This window comes from Schistocerca serialis, chromosome 1 (genome assembly GCF_023864345.2).
Source record: "Schistocerca serialis cubense isolate TAMUIC-IGC-003099 chromosome 1, iqSchSeri2.2, whole genome shotgun sequence".
Lineage (NCBI taxonomy): Eukaryota > Metazoa > Arthropoda > Insecta > Orthoptera > Acrididae > Schistocerca > Schistocerca serialis.
In genome coordinates, this window is record NC_064638.1 from 1,072,020,522 (window position 1) to 1,072,042,469 (window position 21,948).

At 44.8% G+C, this 21,948-nt stretch overlaps 1 protein-coding gene across 1 annotated transcript in view; it reads right to left on the minus strand.

Moving 5' to 3' along the window:
- Positions 1-1,916: 1,916 nt before the first annotated feature.
- The window catches only part of LOC126415829 (muscle-specific protein 20-like), a 170,103-nt gene continuing 150,071 nt past the window's right edge, over positions 1,917-21,948 (minus strand). The window contains exons 3-4 of the mRNA XM_050083459.1: positions 6,476-6,596; positions 1,917-2,585 (exon numbers count right to left, since the gene is read on the minus strand). Coding sequence (XP_049939416.1) covers positions 2,394-2,585; positions 6,476-6,596 — 313 coding nt within the window. The 3' untranslated portion in view covers positions 1,917-2,393. The remainder of the gene's footprint in view (positions 2,586-6,475; positions 6,597-21,948) is intronic.

Genomic DNA, 21,948 nt, shown 5'->3' on the forward strand with positions numbered 1-21,948 from the left:
ATGCTCCTGCAGCGTGTTCGATCGTCCACAGAATACAGTCTGTAATTGGTTCCCCCTGAGTCATGCATTTCCTTCTGCATGACAGTTCTCGGTCACACACTCGGGGGGAATGACGACGCCCCTGAAGCGTTTTCAGTGGGAAGTGTTTGATCGCCCATCATACAGCCCAGACTTCACTCCTTCAGATGTTCATCTGTGCTCACATGAACCACTGGCTATGAAGACAACATTGTAGCACAGACAACGAGCTGCAAACCAGCGGAGAGAATTAGCGGAAAGCACAGGTCGCTGCCTTCCATGATGAGAGTACTGGAAAGTTGGTACAACACTACAACAATGTCCAAGTCTGAGCGGCAATTATGTAGAGAAGCAGATGGAAGGTGTAGCTAACTATTGCAAATAAAACATTTTTTATTTTGACAGTGGTTTTCGTTTCGAGACCAATCGGACATTACTTTCCAAAAAATCTTCGTAGAAACAATTTCTCCTCTACATCAACTAGTAATGTCTCGTGTTACGTACACAAAGAAATTGTGAAATTGCCGTTGAGTTTGTTTTCCCAGTTCATTTCAGTGTTTTACATCAAGCTTCAGATTCCAACACAAGAAAATACAGGGTGAGTCAGACGTCCTTGGACACCTTCATAAGTTGGAAGATTAAAGGGAAAATTGAAATGTGATGATGGGAACATAGGTTTGATGTAGGGCCACAACCTCTGCAGTGAATGCCATTCATGGCCGCCATCATGAAATCCACCATTTTGGATTTAAGTCTTTTTTTTTTTTTAATAAGAAGGGGGGTGCATGACACATCAAATAACACTCGGTAGAAACTCTGGAATTGAGTGGTGTAGTTTGTTTTCGTCTATCTTGTACAGTTTAGAGGTTATTAATGTTCAAAGTTGGGAAATTACCTTCATACCGACTGCTACAAAAGATGTTCTACGTGTTGTCCATCCTGAGACATGGGTCGGTATCAAGGTAACTTTGAACATTAATAACATCTAAACTGTACAAGATAGACAAAAACAAATTACACCACTCAATTCCAGAGCTCAAGCGAGTGTTATTTGATGTGTCATACACCCCCCATCCCATTTTAAAAAAAAATGACTTGAATCCAAAATGGCGGATTTCAAGATGGCGACCAAAAGCTGCGGCCCCACATCAAACCTATGTTCCCATCATGACATTTCAATTTTCTCTTTAATCTTCCAACTTATGAAGGTGTCCAAGGACTTTTGACTCGCCCTGTATATTAGAGGGCAACGGCTGGCTCAAATGGCTCTGAGCACTATAGGACTCAACTGCTGAGGTCATTAGTCCCCTAGAACTTAGAACTAGTTAAACCTAACTAACCTAAGGACATCACAAACATCCATGCCCGAGGTAGGATTCGAACCTGCGACCGTAGCGGTCTTGCGGTTCCAGACTGCAGCGCCTTTAACCGCACGGCCACTTCGGCCAGCAGAGGGCAACGGCCTTGCCTCAGTGGATACACCGGTTCCCGTGAGATTTTTCGGGGTTCACTCAGCCTCGTGATGCCAATTGAGGAGCTACTCGACCGAATAGTAGCGGCTTCGGTCAAGAATACCATCATAACGGCCGGGAGAGCAATGTGCAAACCCCACGCCCCTCCTATCCACATCCTCCACTGAGGATGACATGGCGGTCGGATGGTCCCGGTAGGCCACTCGTGGCCTGAAGACGGAGTGTGTGTGTGTGTGTGTGTGTGTGTGTGTGTGTGTGTGTGTATTAGAAATTAATATGTAGATGTAGCCTATTTAATGTAACATCTTACTATATTCCAGTGTTTGTCCAATATTCTCAAGAGATTATATATTACAAATTATGAAAAATTAAGGAAGAATAGGGTGAAACCAGAAACAAAAACAATGCAGAAGGAAAAAAATGCTATTCCACTTGATTAACTCATTTTATTTCTGCTAACTGTTGCACAAAGTACTTTACATATTCGTTTACATGTATACATGTCAAAAATATTATTAATTGTTCGTAAATTTTCGAAAGTTTTTTAAAGCGGGAAAGCAGGCGCGTTTGGTGTATCACAGGATCGTCGCACAATTGTTGACAATAAGGACTGAGCGAGAGTTGTAAATTAGAAAGATAGACCCCATTACCGATAAGTGCTGAGCACAAAAATATGGAAGTGGCCGTGGGAGTTGTAGCAGGTTTCAGACAGCGTGCGGGAGGACTGAGAAGGTGTAAAGGAAACTGGAAAATGGTTGCTTACGTAAATTTTACACGAGTGGCGAGAGTAGAGAAGAGGGGGGGGGGGAGGGGTGAAGATTAGCAGGGAGGAAAGTTGCAAGTGGAAGGGGTGCGAGTTGCGGGCGCGATTGGAGTAGAGTGGTGGGGCAGGGAGTGGCGGGCCTACTTGCCCAGTAGGATCTTGCGGGAGGCGCCGAAGTTCTGTCCCGCCTGAGTGGCGCCGCGGTTGGAGCCGGCCTGCAGGCCGATCACCGACTCGCCGGCGCGCAGCTGCTCCTCCGTCCACTCGCGGCGGTTCTCCTCCGCGGGGCGTGGTCCCAGCCAGGGGCCCGGCCACTCGGGGTGCTTGTAAGCCTGCACAGCAAAACACACACCCCGTTTAAAGAAGCGGCAACTGCATTGAACGCTGCCAAGATGGCGTATAGAAGGCGGTGGAGACGCCGTTCAAAACAGACAGTATATAAGACTATTGAAGATGTTGAAATGTCAACGACCGCCGCCGACAAAAAGAAGAATACAGTTAAATCTGTAGCAGCACACTCATTGCTAGATGGACCTTCTGTGTTTTGTGGTTGCAGATTGAATTTCAGCATTGATTTGAATGACACATTTTCTCATGGTAATGGCTGGTTAACAATAGCAATTGTACGTGGTGGAAGTGGTGTCCCAAACGTGTCTGGATTGGAAAGTTATTGAATGAGGTGACACATTGATCTGTAGCGTAGCCCTGGCAATCGAGGTTAGGGTAGGTGTTTTTTTTTGGCAGGGGGGGGGCGGGTCAGGGGGGGCGCAGCCCCCCCCTGCAGCGCATAGAGTCTGCCCGAGCACGTGGCCGCTCCACGCCGCGTTGCGCAATCGGCGGCGCTTGGCAGCGAGCACGGCCCTTAAAATTACTAGGGCCGTGCGGTCGAGTTTGCCTATGTATTTTAACATGGGCCGAAACGAATTTTTAAGCTATAAGCACAGCGAACTGAACAGCTTTGATTTACAAGGGTCGTTCAATAAGTAATGCCCCACATTTTTTTTTTCTCAGAACATACACTACTGGCCATTAAAATTGCTGCACCAAGAAGAAATGCAGATGATAAACGGGTATTCATACTACAACTGACATGTGATTACATTTTCACGCAATTTGGGTGCATAGATCCTGAGAAATCAGTTCCCTGAACAACCACCTCTGGCCGTAATAACGGCCTTCATACGCCTAGGTATTAAGTCAAATAGAGCTTCGATGGCGTGTACAGGTACAGCTGCCCATGCAGCTTCAACACGATACCACTCATCAAGAGTAGTGACTGGCGTATTGTGACGAGCCAGTTGCTCGGCCACCATTGACCAGACGTTTTCAACTGGTGAGAGATCTGGAGAATGTGCTGGCCAGGGCAGCAGCCGAACATTTTCTGTATCCAGAAAGGCCCATACAGACATTATCCTGCTGAAACGTCGGGTTTCGCAGGGATCGAATGAAGGGTAGAGCCACGGGCCGTAATATATCTGAAATGTAACGTCCACTGTTCAAAGTGCCGTCAATGCGAACAAGAGGTGACCGAGACGTGTAAGCAATGGCACCCCATTCCATCACGCCGGGTGATACGCCAGAATGGCGACGACGAATACACGCTTCCAATGTGCATTCACCGCGATGTCGCCAAACACGGATGCGACCATAATGATGCTGTAAAGAGAACCTGGATTCATCCGCAAAAATGACGTTTTGCCATTCGTGCACCTAGGTTCGTCGTTGAGTACACCATCGCAGGCGCTCCTGTCTGTGATGCAGCGTCAAGGGTAATCGCAGCCATGGTCTCAGAGCTCATAGTACATGATGCTGCAAACGTCGTGAACTGTTCGTGCAGATGGTTGTCGTCTTGCAAACGTCCCCATTTGTTGGCTCAGGGATCGAGACGTGGCTGCACGATCCGTTACAGCCATGCGGATAAGATGCCTGTCATCTCGATTGCTAGTGATAAGAGGCCGTTGGGATCCAGCACGGCGTTCCGTATTGCCCTCCTGAACCCACCGATTCCATATTCTGCTAACAGTCATTGGATCTCGACCAATGTCGCAATACGATAAAGCGCAATCGTGATAGGCTACAATCCGACCTTTATCAAAGTCGGAAACGTGACGGTACGCATTTCTCCTCCTTACACGAGGCATCACAACAACGTTTCACCAGGCAACGCCGGTCAACTGCTGTTTGTGTATGAGAAATCGGTTGGAATCTTTCCTCATGTCAGCACGTTGTAGGTGTCGCCACCGGCGCCAACCTTGTGTGAATGCTCTGAAAAGGCAATCATTTGCATATCACAACATCTTCTTCCTGTCGGTTAAATTTCGCGTCTGTAGCATGTCATCTTCGTGGTGTAGCAATTTTAATGGCCAGTAGTGTATTTATTGTTAACAGTAAGAATTTGGTGACAATATACATCAAGATGTCTTGTCCATGTGCTATTTTTCTACTAGTATCCATCACGTTCTATGGCCGTGCGCCAACGTTGTGGAAGAGCATGTATTCCTCTGCTGGTAAAAGCTCTTGTCCTGTACGCATAGCCATGTTTTCACTGCGTGACTGAATCTCTTGTCATCTTCAAAGTGTCTTCCCCGTAGAGAATCGGTCGGCATGTATAATGGCATCCGCACGATCCAGCATGTCTGGAACAGTGGCTGTAACAGGACGTCCCGAGCGTGTCTCATCACGGAGCTCCATTCCTGCATTTCCTGAGGCTAGAACTTTCTTTACCCATCGCCCAACTGTGCTCCTATCAACTGCAGCATGCCATACACTGCACACGAACGTTTGTGGATGTTCACTACGGTTTCTTTTTCTGCACACAAGAATTTAATAACAGCACGCTGCTTGTAACGTAAGTCGTATGTAGACGCCATTGTGACGCTCTACTACGGCTCTGATATGTGCCAGAGCGGTTCGATACTTCTCCGGCGCACAGAACAAGCATCAGATGTGAAGCACACACAAGGACGTTTGTCTATGTATATTAATGGCTTTTAAAAAAATGTGGGGCATTACTTATTGAACGACCCTCATACATTGATAGGTAACACAAGGAGTATCAAAAAGAATCGTCAGATTTAAGAAAAATTATAACTGCTATGTTATTTGTGGTATGTGCGTGAATAACGTACTGTTGGAAAGAGAAAACTCTCGAGTTTTACATGGTTCCCGCTAGATAGCAACAGTGTGCGCCCACTTCAGTTCTTGTAAAGATGGTGTCGGGACAACAGAAAGCGTTTCGCGTTCTACGTTTTGTGCAGTGCGGATCAGTTCAGCGTGATCTTTCGTACGAGGTATGGTGCGGATCCTCCGCAACAATTTCGAGAAGGAGGTTATTTGTGTAAAGGCAAATCGCTGGGCCCTTCCGAGTGTCTGAGACAGACGTCGAACGCACTCCATAGTTTCACAAGGAGTCCGCAGAAATCCGACAGCTTTCTGTAGAACGTTCGTCTCTGAAATGTTTGTCATTCTTCGAAAATTTTGTGTGGAAAATGGTATACTAAAAACACACTAAGATGGATCCTAAACTAAATTTTCCAGACCGTCTCTTCTACTCTTCTACGCTCCGTTACTGGCGTCTGGGATTACAGTGTTTATTTGAAAGCTACTGACACTGTCGAGAGACGATGCATCTACGTAAAGTGTTTGTGCGCTATACTTACTGATAATATTGTTTCCGGCTGTAATTGCTGAAAGCTAACACCTGAAAGTTATTTAATTATTTCCTTACGCACTATCATGTACCATGGCCTTTATTTTACCAATAACGCCACTTGCTTCACTCTGGTCACGGTGTTGTCCCTCTATGGTATTGTAGCTCTTTGTTTCCAAGAGATAAAGAGAAGCTATTTTATTAGTTAAATGCTATAAATTGGACAAAAGCTGCTCCGAGTTTGCAGCAATGAGAAATCAGTCGAGTTTATGAACTGGTGTTTAACATCATGTGTATGGTACCTATGATGGATATTTCTATATGTTCGTCCCATGGACAATTGTTAGGCGAGTCGTGTCCCTATACAAGGATATGTGAAAAAATTATGTACGACATGGAATTATCGTACATGTAATACAGTCAGGTGAAATCCTTTTCGACATCTTATGTATCAATTGTTAGAAAATTACAACTTTTTTAGCAACCATTGTGATGTTCATTTATATACGTGGCGGACACTTGTATAATTGAAGAATGCAAGTATTTCGCAACATGGCCTGAGAAGAGACTCACCGTTCTGCCAATGGCGAAAATAGTCGTGGTGACAGCCACGATGTTCTTCTTATCCCACAGGTCGACCGTCTGGAAGAGATCCACGTCTGGTACGCCGTACTTCACGCACGCCTTGTGGAATCTGGAGCAAAAAGAGACTCTTTCTTAAACATCAGTATGTATATGTAACACCTGAACGTAATTGTGTAGAAAACATCGCAGCAATGCAGAGAACTTGAAAAAGCAGAATAGCTGATCTCTAACCCAAACAGTAAAATCTACTGTAGGTTGCTGTTATATGAACTCTTGCAACCAAGTAAAGTCCAAACCATCTGGGTAAAACCTAACAGTTTAGAAATTACACTGGCTCACAAAAAGGTGCAGTCCCTAGAAGGGAAAGAGGCAGCATAAAAACTTCACAGGCTGAGAGTGTTTGTGATGATATCTCAGTGGTTACAAAACCGAGATAAATTTTCGAGGAATTTGACAGTATGAGTCCACTTATGAGTACGGCTTTACACTCCGTCCGGCCTCGACGCTTGGACTAATTCGGCTGGCAAGCATGTCATAAAGTAGCTTTATTCTCCCCTGAGCCAAGCTGGCCCACAACTGTTGTTAAGTGGTCGTAAATATCCTTGATGCTGGGCCCTGGGACAGAGGTCACGTGCTAGAAGGTCCCACACATGTTCCATCGGCGATAAATCTAGGAATCTTGTTGGCCACTAGAGTACCTCAACATCACACAGACAGTTCATAGACACACGTGCTATTTGTGGACGAGCATGCTCCTGTTGAAGAATGGCAACACGGTACTGTCGCATGAGAGATGCACGATGTCCGTGATGTATCGTTGTAGCGTCACTATTAGCTCGTGACCCGAAGTCTTCCCCTATGGCTGCTCACACCGTGACGACAGGTGTAACGCCACTGTGCATCTCTAAAACACAGGGAGAACGGGATCTTTCCCCGCCATATTCGCCGAAGAATGTCATTCAGGGTAGTGCAGAACCGCGATTCATCGCTAAACACAGTGTGATGTCATTCATTACCGTTCCACGCTTTCCGCTCACGGCACCACTCCAAACGCAGACGTTAGTTTTGTGTTGTGAAAGGCAACGCACGCATGGGTCGGTAATTTCCTAGTCCGTCTGCTGCTAGTCTCCGACCAACAGTGTGGAATGATACAGAATGTTGCAGGAAGTCAATCACTTTTTGGATGGCACGCGCAACTGTAAAATGGTTACGCTGTACGAGGTCTCTTCAAAAAATTCGAACTTTGGCCACAACATTTTTCTACGCTTACCTTTTACTTATTGTGCATGGTCTCCGTCGAAATGTCCGCCCCGATAGCTGAGTGGTGCCGGCACGGTAGCTCAGCGTGTTCGGTCAGAGGGTTTAGCTACCCTCTGTAATAAAAAAACTGAGTGAATGGATCAACGAACAACCCGAAATGGTGTCATCGGACGTCCGCCACGAACAAATTCAACGAACAATGTAGAACAAAACGAGATTAAAAAAAAAAAAAAAAAAAGTGGTCAGCGTGACGGATTGCCGTCCTACGGGACCGGCTTCGATTCCCGGCTGAGTCGGAGATTTTGCGTTGTGTTGTCTTCATCGTCATTTCATCCCCATCCGCCGCGCAGGTCGCCCAATGTGCCGTGGAATGTAATAAGACCTGCACCAAGGCGGCCGGACCTGCCCCGCAAGGGGCCTCCCGGCCATTGACGCCAAACGCTCATTTCCATTTTTCTTTGAAATACTCTCCGCCACAACTGATTCACTGCTCCCAGCGCCGTTTCCACTTCCGCAAGCAATCTCAGTACGCCTCTTGCTGGATCATGTGAAGTGCCTGTGAATTTCCTTTCATTTCGTTCAAATGGCTCTAAGCACTATGGGACTTAACATCTGAGGTCATCAGTCCACTAGACTTAAAACTACGTAAACCTAACTAACCTAAGGACGTCACACACATCCATGCCCGAGACACAATTCGAACCTGCGACCGTAGCAGCCACGTGGTTCCGGACTAAAGCGCGTAGAACCGCTCGGCCAGCGCGGCCGGCTTTTATCTCGTCTATCGGTCCAAATCTTAGTCCTTTCAACGGGGTTTTCAACTGTTGAAATACAGATAAGTTCGGAGGGGCCAGGTCTGGAGAGTACGGAGGATAAGGCAACACAATGATTTCGTTTTTTGTGCAATAGTCACGCACCAACTGCGATGATGTGCGGGTACATTATCGTGATGCAAGAGCCGTGAATTATCTCGCCACACTTCAGGCCGTTACACATTTTGTCTCAGGCGTCGCAACACGTCCCGATAGTACCATCGATTAACAGTTTGTCCCTGTGGCACAAATTCATGACGAACTAATCCTTCAAAGTCAAAGAAAACCATCAGCATGGCTTTGACATTTGACTTGACCTGACATGCTTTTTTTGGTCTTGGAGAACTTTTCCAGACACTGCGATTCATTGGCAGAACACTTAGAAGGTGCAACAGGTCTACCAAAGAGACTGCTTACACTACGCTTGTCCGCCCTATTCTGGAGTACTGGTGTGCGGTGTAGGATCCGCATCAGGTGGGACTGACGGATGACATCGAAAAAGTACAAAGAAGGGCAGCTCCTTTTGTATTATCGCGAAATATGGGAGATAGTGTCACAGACATGATACGTGAATTGGAGTGGCAATCATTAAAACAAAGGCGTTTTTCGTTGCGACGGGATCGTCTCATGAAATTTCAATCACGAGTTTTCTCCTCCGATTGCGAAAACATTCTGTTGGCACCCACCTACATAGGGAGAAATGATCATCACGATAAAATAAGAGAAATCAGGGCTCATACGGAAAAATTTAAGTGCTCGTTTTCCCCGCATGGCGTTCGAGAGTGACACGGTACAGAGACAGCATGAAGGTTGTTCATTGAACACTCAGCCAGGCACTTTATTGTGAATAGCAGAGTAATCACGTAGATGTAGATGTAGATTGTGAAGACTGAACCTTGGTCTCGACATCATAACCATATAGCTACGTCCTCATCACCAGTTATGATTCTCTTAACGAACATCTCGTTCTCATTTGCGCGATCCAAAAGCTCTTCACAAACTGCGAGGCGAAGGTCTTTCTAGTCTTGAGCCGTGGAACGAACTCGGCGGCAACAACACATTCAAAGATGCTGTGTCAGGACTTCATGACACGATTCAACTGAAATATTACATTCTTCTGCAATCTCTCGGACAGCAGTCTCCGACTGGCATGCACAATTTCGTTGACGTTCTTGACACGAACGTCGTCAGTAGACGTCGAATGCCATCCTGAACGAGGGTCGTTTTCAACTTCCGTCTGACCTTTTTTTTAACCGTGTGAACCATTCGCAACACGGAGCACAGCTTAAGCGCTCATCATTGTAGGCTTCCTTTGTCATTTTGTATGTCTCTGTTACGGTTTTCCTGAGTTTCACGCAAAATTTAATGCAGACGCATTGCTCGTCTACTTCTGCTATCCCGAAATTCGCAAACTGTGCGACACAACGTTCTACTCGATACAGCACTGAACAATAACTAACAGACATATAACAATGAAACTTCCGGCAGTTACACATTAAACACAGGTGTGTGCAGGAATGCCATTCGCATTTCGCTCCAACACAATATTGGTGCGAAATTACGAATGTTCCGGAATTTTTTGAACAGACCTCGTACTTGGTGTACATTACGGCGATCCTCTCTTGGTTGCCCGGAACCTTGACGACAAGTATGCCTGCCCACACCTTCCCATGGAGTGCAACACACTGTCACATCCGAATGCCCCACAAGTATGGATACTGCAGGATTTGACGAGCCGGCGAATCGGAGACCCACAAAGAGGCTGCCTTCAAACTCGAATCAGGTGCTGACAACGTTGCCTTGCACAAGTACACGACGTCTTCATGTACTTCACAGTTATCACTCAATATCTGAAACTGTTCACGCCCCTTATTCACCATACCAGGCCTGGTAAGAGCTCTGAATATGAACAACACTAATGTACGTTGGAAATCTTCATGAAATAACACACACCAATCAGCCAAAATACATCGTCGCGAACCCAGTAGCGCGTTGGTCTACATTCTGGATGCATTACAATTGCAATTCGTCGTGAAGTCCTCGGTACATACCGGGAGACAAATATCTCGAACGCCCCCGAACAGTTCATACCGCTTGTTCTAGCTTACTAAGAAGGCGTCACTCTTGTTAACAAAAGGGGTAAAATAGTACTTGAATTCAATTACAGAGCAATATCGACAAAACTCCGTATATTGCGGGATCCTAGAGCGTAATATAAGCTCAAAAGTTATGATGTTATGAAAAGAAGTTTCTCTAAAAAAAAAAAAAACCACGTATTCACGAAGGACATTCGCGTGGAACACGGCTTGCGTTATTCATATACGACGCATGCAACCGGTAGATGAAGGTGAACAGGCGGATGTCATCTTCCTTCATTTCCTAAACACGTTCGCATCGTCGTCAACTACACAAGGTATGATTTTACGCAGTATCTTCCTGTGCAGCTCAGACGATAACAGCATTGCCAGCAAAAGGCAAGGTTCTTGTCCGAGCTTTGTCCAACAAACAGTTTCAATCTGCCAGGAAGTTTCAGGTAGTAAAGGTCACTGCAAGAAGACAAAGGGGCACTTTAACACAAAAGTAGAGTAAAGGATCTTCAGTGGTAAAGTCTGAGTATATGACCCCAGAGACATGACACATACCTTAGCAGAATTTGCCTACATAAAGAACAAAATGCTCGTCTGTAACACGTTTTTCCAGAAGAAAGCTGGAAAATGATACCTTAAGGAAGTTATACACTCCTGGAAATTGAAATACGAACACCGTGAATTCATTGTCCCAGGAAGGGGAAACTTTATTGACACATTCCTGGGGTCAGATACATCACATGATCACACTGACAGAACCACAGGCACATAGACACAGGCAACAGAGCATGCACAATGTCGGCACTAGTACAGTGTATATCCACCTTTCGCAGCAATGCAGGCTGGTATTCTCCAACGGAGACGATCGTAGAGATGCTGGATGTAGTCCTGTGGAACGGCTTGCCATGCCATTTCCACCTGGCGCCTCAGTTGGACCAGCGTTCGTGCTGGACGTGCAGACCGCGTGAGACGACGCTTCATCCAGTCTCAAACATGCTCAATGGGGGACAGATCCGGAGATCTTGCTGGCCAGGGTAGTCGACTTACACCTTCTAGAGCACGTTGGGTGGCACGGGATACATGCGGACGTGCATTGTCCTGTTGGAACAGCAAGTTCCCTTGCCGGTCTAGGAATGGTAGAACGATGGGTTCGATGACGGTTTGGATGTACCGTGCACTATTCAGTGTCCCCTCGACGATCAACAGTGGTGTACGGCTAGTGTAGGAGATCGCTCCGCACACCATGATGCCGGGTGTTGGCCCTGTGTGCCTCGGTCGTATGCAGTCCTGATTGTGGCGCTCACCTGCACGGCGCCAAACACGCATACGACCATCAATGGCACCAAGGCAGAAGCGACTCTCACCGCTGAAGACGACACGTCTCCATTCGTCCCTCCATTCACGCCTGTCGCGACACCACTGGAGGCGGGCTGCACGATGTTGGGGCGTGAGCGGAAGACGGCCTAACGGTGTGCGGGACCGTAGCCCAGCTTCATGGAGACGGTTGCGAATGGTCCTCGCCGATACCCCAGGAGCAACAGTGTCCCTAATTTGCTGGGAAGTGGCGGTGCGGTCCCCTACGGCACTGCGTAGGATCCTACGGTCTTGGCGTGCATCCGTGCGTCGCTGCGGTCCGGTCCCAGGTCGACGGGCACGTGCACCTTCCGCCGACCACTGGCGACAACATCGATGTACTGTGGAGACCTCACGCCCCACGTGTTGAGCAATTCGGCGGTACGTCCACCCGGCCTCCCGCATGCCCACTATACGCCCTCGCTCAAAGTCCGTCAACTGCACATACGGTTCACGTTCACGCTGTCGCGGCATGCTACCAGTGTTAAAGACTGCGATGGAGCTCCGTATGCCACGGCAAACTGGCTGACACTGACGGCGGCGGTGCACAAATGCTGCGCAGCTAGCGCCATTCGACGGCCAACACCGCGGTTCCTGGTGTGTCCGCTGTGCCGTGCGTGTGATCATTGCTTGTACAGCCCTCTCGCAGTGTCCGGAGCAAGTATGGTGGGTCTGACACACCGGTGTCAATGTGTTCTTTTTTCCATTTCCAGGAGTGTAGAATGCTCTATTTGCAAATCGCAACTGAATTGATCGGACAGGACAACGAATATGTGTTCGCATTTTATGTCTGATTTGTGATAATGCTAAATGTTTTGACGGATACAGAATGTTTATCTCGTACAGTCAACTACGGTTCGTTTTTGATTCGCGGGAAGGTAAAATCACCGTCACCAGTCTCGAATGTACACGTTCATCGTCTGACGGCTTGCTACTCTTATCAGAAGACTCGCTACGTTAGTTCACATTTGAGTTACCGTGAAATGATCTCCTAGAAGATTTGTTTTATCTGTCTTCTTCCAACAAATAACATCTAGAGGAAGGCGGTGAAAACAACTGTTCCAGGCAGTCAGTCGTTTCATGGCAGACCACGTGTGAAACAATGCAGTATGTGCACAGGCAAGCCGCCGCACGAAGAACGTATGAAATCTTTGTTTTTTTTTTAGTAAAGTAAATCAAAACTAAATTGTAGCTAGTTGCTTTTTTAAGGGGTTGCTACAAATATTCTGTATCACATAAAAGCTAATGTTGTTCAATAGCGTCATTTGGTGGCAAAACAGCATAGTTTTTGACTGAGTTTCAACAAAATCAATACTAATAGTGCATGAGAAAGCAATGATTACACCTACGACAGACTGCCAAAGACATGGGTGTTAAGTATCAATTACAGCTTGTCAGGGGAGTGAGATAATCATAATTACAAGAGCAGTCAGACAAAGAGATTCCATATCAGCAAAAGCAAAAATGTCCGCGTCTTCGTTTTGCTGAAGACATTCTATTGGTTGCCTCTAGTGGAGGTTGTTGTTGTTGTTGTTGTGGTCTTCAGTCCTGAGACTGGTTTGATGCAGCTCTCCATGCTACTCTATCCTGTGCAAGCCTCTTCTAGTGGAGGTATACTTCAGCAACTAATGGAAACTACGTTTCATTCGCAAGTTTGTAATCAGTCCTGAAACAATTGGAAAAATAAACACTATAAATTTTGAATGACGTTACAGAACGTAGTAAGAATACCCTTCAAAAATAAAGGTCATCTGGAAATGATGTCAGTCTTTAGTATTACAGCTATTGATAGTTTTGTGTGGTTAGGGTAGCTGAAGACAACGACTGAGAGGACAGTAAAAATAAACAAGAGAGCAGAAATGGCCTGGAGTGCTTTTAGCTTTCAAATTAGTTTCCAACCAGTAAACCATCGATCCTGTAAAGCAGCGAACTCCCACGTATAATACAGCTGCAAACTTCTCATTGTGTTACAAATCAGTTAATGTGTTAAATCTTTGACCTTAAGCTGGATAGCAGGAATAAGTTTAAAAAGGTTTGAAATTATGAGTACATTGTGGGTAATTTGCTCACCGTTTTAAACAAAAGCTAGTCTTTTACGTATCTCAGCCCTTATGACGTCAACTACGTTTCGTATAATGATATAATCTTGCAGTGTTATATCTGGATACTGTCTGCAAAACGTGTTGTGGATACAATTAGTAGTAAAGAATTCCTTAATTAAATCATGCCTGATGCGTTAGTTTTATTGCATGAACAGAGAAAATGTAGTGAGCGACGAACGTTTTTCCTTTTGCCATTTTGTGGCGGTGTGGTTTCATAAAGATTTGTTGGAAGTCGGTAAGTGCTCTCATTATCAAATGCTGGATGAATATAGTCAGGATAATTTGTGCTCAGTGAGCTGCGCTGCCTGAAAAGCTTGTGAGGGTGTTGGAGGGTAGGGTCAGCTGAGGAGTAATTGTTAAGAAAAAAATCGATACGTTGCGCCGTTTCCGAGTTATTTAGCATCGAAGTTAACCAATGAGGTTCGTTGCGTGCGCAAATTCAAGCGGCCTAACAGACAGCGTCGCCAGACTTGTACTACGTTTCTTTTCTTCAAATCGAACAAACGTACCGTTTGCCCACTTCCGAAAAAGTCACATTTTAACCGGTTCAAAAAATGGTTCAAATGGCTCTATGCGACTTAACTTCTGAGGTCATCAGTCGCCTAGAACTTAGAACTAATTAAACCTAACTAACCTAAGGACATCACACACATCCATGCCCGAGGCAGGATTCGAACCTGCGACCGTAGCGGTCACGCGGTTCCAGACTGAAGCGCCTTTAACCGCACGGCCACACCGGCCGGCTTTTAACCGGTAATGAGCATTTTAACAAGTGGTAATTAACGGACTCACATACAGTCAGTCCCACAAGAAAGTGTACGCCATAATTTTAAATGTAACGGCCGCAGCGACATCTCTGGTAGTGGTCTCGAATCTGTAATCAATGCGCTTTTGCACCGTATATAGGTAAACAGTGTGAGAGTTGAATGTTTTGTTTTGGCAGTTGCAGTTTTAAATGAGTGCAAAATATCTGAATCGTCACTTATTTATATTTATATATTTATTAAAAATGCCTTCTGAGGTCTGTTAAGAAGGCTATTTGGTTCGAACTAGGCAAACTGGGTGCTTCAAGAGGACAATTATCCGAAACATCGCTGCCGTCTCTGTACAGCGTGGAAGCAAGACAATGGGGTGTCTACGATGGATTGGCCTGCAATGTCTCCGGATGAAAATCCTATCGAAAATGTTTGGTCGTACATTAAGATGAAGCTTATTGGAAAGCCAATACATACTTTTAAGCAGCTGTCATATCAAATCAAGACGATATGGAGACCGTCACCGAGGGAATATGCAGAAAATCTCATGAAAAGCATGCCAAAAAGGTGCCAAGCAACAATCGATAATGGTGGCGATTCAATTAACTATTCGGTAATTGTACAATTAGTAGTAGCACGTATTTTCATGTAAGCATGTATTTATAATAGTGCCTTGTATTTCGTGCAGATAAGGGCGTAACTTTCTTGTGGAACTAACTGTATGTCTGTGCATTACCGCATGTTAGCGCGTGCAAGTGTCTGAATTTTCGCGCGCAGCGACCTGTTTGGTTAACGTCAATGATAATTAAACCGGAAACGGCGCAACATATCACTTTTTTTTCACGATTATTTCTCAGCCGAACCTACACGTTTTTCAGACATTTTCTGACCAACCTGTATACACATCTTCTAACAGTAATACTTGTATTCCTGTGTTAAACCCTTTAACTCAGTATTATACCTCTTAAAGAATAGATTATGACAGCATTTTAAATTTTTAAAGTCGATCTGTAATTATATGAAATACTGAAAACCAACCACTTGTTGCTCCTGCAAACTGTTAGAAAGTTAACTTGCGAATGGGACTGTGCACCATGAACCATGCACCGGGTTAGTCGTTTGATAATATAGATGCGTTTAAAATCGAAAATTTAGATTTAATGGTTTTGATTTATGGTAAAAACCGTTTGAAATCTCATGGCTGCTGAGCGAGTTGTAGAAAGGTATACGTGGGGGATTACTTTGATTTTCATTATTACTAGGCGAAGTAACAAATTGATCAGTGAACAGATCAAAGTGGACGACGTGCTTATGAGTGTAATGAAAATGAAATAGAGTTGGGTGGGGACATGTAGTCAGGCGAATGGATAGAGATGTACAAAGGAAGTTATGTTCTGTGTTAAAAGAGAGAAAACGGAGACGATGATCTGATGCGATGGATAGTGGGTAAATGACATTAGGTACCACGCAGGAGCAAGATGGACGCATTTAGTTTGAAGGACGTGATGCATGCACGCATGGACTCGCTCCTCTGCCGAGGAGTTGGTTGACTGTCATGCGACAAATCAAAACAGGGAATATTCTGTTTAACGTGCTGCAATAAAATAGAATTGGAAGAGAAACGAAACTGAATAATTTTTTGACGTCCAGTAAAAAGGGAAGAGGTAACGAAACTGAATAGGTTTTTGACGTCCAGTGACTTCCCCAGCTGATTAAACAAAACAACGAAGGAAAAAAGAAGGAAGGAACTAAAATGACGGACCGCTTGCGCTTGCGCACGTGCTGCTCGCGAAAGCTTCGCTACCAGGGAATCAGCCGTCCGGAGGAGGTATCGCAGGCTCTGCCGCAGTCACTCAGCCACTCCACCTCCTCTACACGGCTGTCTTCCTAGTAGCCTGCGATGCCCCATGCGCTCTCTGCGGTCTATTTGGTGACCGACTGACTACGCGCAAGCTCTCTGGGCTGGCTGTTCTTTTTTTCTTCTTGCCCGTCCGCCTGTGCGCCAGTAGCGTATGTTTCTTGGTACCTGCCGCTAATCAGTTTCTTTCGATCCACGTCTTGAAACGAGGGCGAGCTGCTTTCAGTGTTAACGTATTCTTGCTCTGTATGGATTGCACGATAGTAGTTATTTTTATCTGCTGAGATACGAGGCGTGTTTTTTAAGTAAGTACCATTTTGAAATTAAAAAAAAAGACGTGCTAAGATATCTCAATAATTTTATTTTTACATGAAAGCCTGTACCTTAATCTAATCACTGACGCCATTACAGTCTGATTCTTCCTTGTTTACGTTGTGCACTGAGTGTTTAAGATGCCCCCCACAATTGTGAGTCCTGCCGACTGTGAAGTACGGGCTGTTATAAGATTCCTTAGTGCTAAAGGCCTGAAAGCGATCGATATTCATCGCGAGATCTGTGCAGTTTACGGAGAAAACATTATGAGTGAGGGAACGGTAAGAAAGTAGGTGACAGCATTTAAAGATGGCCGCGCAAATGTGCATGATAAACGTCCTTCGGTCGTTAATGAAAGTTTGGTGCAGGAAGTGGACAATAAGGTGAGAGAAAACAGACGCTTTACGATTTCCTCCTTGCGGGATGACTTTCCTAATGTTTCTCGTAGTGTTTTGTATGGCATTGTGACCGAGCACTTGAATTACCGAAAATTGTGCGCACGTTGGGTACCGAAAATGTTGACGGATGTGCACAAAACCAAACGTTTAGACAGTGCATTGACTTCCCTTGAGCGGTACCACAACGACGGTGATGATTTATTAAGTCAAACTGTTACGGGCGATGAAACAAGACAGCATTTAAAGATGGCCGCGCAAATGTGCATGATAAACGTCCTTCGGTCGTTAATGAAAGTTTGGTGCAGGAAGTGGACAATAAGGTGAGAGAAAACAGACGCTTTACGATTTCCTCCTTGCGGGATGACTTTCCTAATGTTTCTCGTAGTGTTTTGTATGGCATTGTGACCGAGCACTTGAATTACCGAAAATTGTGCGCACGTTGGGTACCGAAAATGTTGACGGATGTGCACAAAACCAAACGTTTAGACAGTGCATTGACTTCCCTTGAGAGGTACCACAACGACGGTGATGATTTATTAAGTCAAACTGTTACGGGCGATGAAACATGGGTGGCCTACGTCACACCAGAATCAAAGCAACAACAGTCCATGGAAATTGAGCAAGGGTATCGTTTTGCTGCAAGACAATGCCCGTCCGCATGTGGCGAATCAGACCAAAGGTCTCATCACATCTTTTCGATGGGAAACTCTAGATCATCCTCCGTACAGCGCCGGTTCCTGCACTTGAAGAAACACCTGGGCGGTCAGCGTCTTCAAGACGATGACGAAGTCAAAACAGTGATGATGCAGTGGTTAACAAGTCAGGCGGCAGACTTCTATGAGGAGGGTATTCAAAAACTAGTACAAAGTTATGACAAGTGCCTCAGTATTGACGGAAATTATGTAGAAAAGTAGATTAAGGTACAGGCTTTCATGTAAAAATAAAAATTATTGAGATATCTTAGCACGTCTTTTCTTAATTTCAAAACGGTACTTACTTAAAAAACACGCCTCGTACTAAAAAGCAAATGTAGTGTGATGTTACTGGAACATATAATTTTTTTAACTGCATTCGTATACTGTGCAGAAGGGAAGTATACAAAATTTAGGAACATCATTTTTTATGACTAAAATGTCGACACTGGCTGAATTTAATCTGTTTTATTTTTGTTATGTCGGACGGGTATGGGGACCACATACCCATCTTCCGTGGCACATTGTAAGTAGTTACGTCACATGAACAGCCTTCAAGACATGTGTCTCGTTGCATGTTTCATCTTATTAAAAACAAACTGTAGACAACTACACGAACGTCCACAGAATAACCTAGGTTATACAGATGTTTTGTACAATAAAAGACGGTTTTAATTTATTTATTTATTGGCCGGCCAGAGTGGCCGAGCAGTTCTAGGCGCTTCAGTCTGGAACCGCGCGACCGCTACGGTCGCAGGTTCAAATCCTGCCTCGGGCATGGATGTGTGTGATGTCCTTAAGTTAGTTAGGTTTAAATAGTTCTAAGTTCTAGGGGAGTGATGACCTCAGATGTCAAGTCCCATAATGCTCAGAGCCATTTGAACCATTTTATTTATTTATTTTGACTGAAGACCATACAGCCAAACGAAAGACTTAGTCATGAAATTCCTGATTTTGTGCGACATACAGGGCACAGAGTTTGTAGGACGAGTACACACAAACACAGACAGAATTTTTTAAACTATTTTCTACGGTAATGGAAACATTGTACCAGAAACAAATTTAAGATACTATATTACAGAATTACAGGTTATGTCCGTCTATACACTGGCAGCTGAGGTATACAGACCAAATGCATTTAAATTTTAAAATTGTTTCAGTCTCCTGGTTCCGACATGGCCTTTCGAGAGGTATCGCTTGGTTATCAAGCAAATGCCAGAATTGAAAATTCCCTTCCAAACAATCCCAGTAGGGAACCTCAGTGACCCACTCCCAATTTGACTTGGCTGAGAAGAATCGACAACTCTAAACATGGCGTTGCATTGGAAAACAATGCGTAATCGATTCATTACAACAGTATTAAGTTTAAAGTATGATATTCGCTCTTTTACATATTGGCACTTTTTAAAACTTTATTCTGATATTTTCTTTCGGAAAACGAGGTTATGTATGTTTTCCTGTATACTCAATAGTTCAGTAACTAGATAAAGAGACAAAGAAATACTTTTTTACTCAGAGTGTCTAAGGCTCCGAAAAAAAAGGACCGTGACATCGAACTGACATTCATACTTCACATGTTAAGTAGCAGGACATGAAACCTACCTTCATTCTGAAATCTTTTAACTGATGACACGTAAATCATACGAATTTCTGTTATGAAGTCATGTCGGTAATCTAGTTGCTGTCTCGATTGTCGTTTATTCTTTGTTTCTGCTCCTATGCAGTTACTGTCTTTTACCATGTGCACTTTTGCTTTGCGAAAATAACTTACTCCTTTTTACTAACTTTTTCTCTAGACTGATTGTCTTTCTGTACCCCTACTCTATGGATGGCCGTCGACTGAATTCTGTTTGCCCCTAACTTTTCTCGTATACAGCTAATGTTAAGATCCCATCTAATATGATATCCCTGAACTTTTTATATAATACAGCAGATACTATAAATATCATCTTTGAACTGTAAATGTATTCTCCTTGTTTTTTTATTTCAAATGCATAACTCAAATCCATACAACGTAATTGGGAGCGCAAGTCATTGATATTCTTCCATTCAAGTTTGTTCTATTGCTTTTTTTAAGGTCTTTCTCGTTGTTTCGAAAAATGGTTCAAATGGCTCTGAGCACTACGGGTCTTAACATATAAGGTCATCAGTCCCCTAGAACTTAGAACTAATTGAACCTATCTAACCCAAGGACATCGCACACATCCATGCCCGAGGCAGGATTCGTACCTGCGACCGTAGTGTTCGCGCGGTTCCAGACTGAAGCGCCTAGAACCGCTCGGCCACACCGGCCAGCAGTTGTTTCGAATATAAAACTGAACCTGTTTGCATTATTTTGTCCACATTTCACGATCGTTCGGATTCGACTATGTCTGCGTGAGGGTCTTTACTGTGTGTCTGTGTGAGGGTCTTTACTGTGCCAAACGTGAAGATTTTGCGTGTGTTGCTGTATTATGCTAAGCTGGAGTGGTGACACCTGGATCCGTCCGGCAAGTTTCCTGTCTGCATGTGAGGCGCCTTACAGCGTGTTGCTTCGCTCCTGACGATCTCAAGGTTACTTACTTCTCTGAAAGCCAGGGCTGTCCGTCGACTAAGGGCAGATAGAATGTTCCTAAAAATTATTTAGCATTTATAATCAACAATTGAACCACAAAATTCATTGATCATCAGGGATTAGGCTAATTCCCTACTCAGTCTTCAAAGGCTGTTGTTAGCCATTTCATTTTGGGGCTAACAGTGTTTCTTCTTCCTCTAGGAATGTGTCTTCACAACTGTTTCGTCAGTTTTTCTTCTGGCATTCTCCTTACATGCACATTCCACAAGTATCTGTATTTGTATCAAATTCTTATCTAATTCGTTCATCTTTAACCCGGACTTGGTTTGTTGAAACTTTTACTCTAGTTAAAAATCTCATTTGAGCTGCCTGTATTTTGCTTTTATCCGTCTTTGTGACCGAGCGAGGTGGCGCAGTGGTTAGACACTGGACTCGCATTCGGGGGGACGACGGTTCAATCCCGCGTCCGGCCATCCTGATTTAGGTTTTCCGTGATTTCCCTAAATCACTCCAGGCAAATGCCGGGATGGTTCCTCTGAAAGGGCATGGCTGACTTCCTTCCCCATCCTTCACTAATCCGATGAGACTGATGACCTCGCTGTCTGGTCTCCTTCCCCAAACAACCCAACCCAACCCTCTCTTTGAGAGCCGGCTGTGGTGGCCGAGCGGTTCTAGGCGCTACAGTGAGGAACCGCGCGACCAATACGGTCGCAGGTTCGAATCCTGCCTCGGGCATGGATGTGTGTGATGTCCTTAGTTTAGTTGGGTTTAAGTAGTTCTAAGTTTTAGGGGACTCAGAAGTTAAGTCCATAGGGCTCAGAGCCATTTGAACCTCTCTTTGAGAGAACCCAAGTATCACTCCCGTACAGCATAGGCGTGATAGCCATAGTTTTGTAAAAGTTTGCTTTTGCTTTCTTTCTGGCTCCGTCCTTTAATTTTCTGTTATTGATAGCAATTTTTGATCTGATTAGCTCAACGCCCTTAAATGCCTGTATCTTCGTTTTATTAAATGATATTTCCGTTTTCTATTCCTTACACACGAGATGTAACTTGTGTATGGAACATTATAACTTCTCTTCACGGTCCGCCCCTGGTAGCTGAGTGGTCTGCGCGGCGGAATGTCTTACCTAAGAGCCCGGGTTCGATTCCCGGCTGGGTCGGAGATTTTCTCCGCTCGGGGACTGGGTGTTGTGTTGTCCTTACCATCATCATTTCACTCCCATCGACACGCAAGTCGCCGAAGTGGCGTCAACTCGAAAGACTTGCACCACGCGGCAT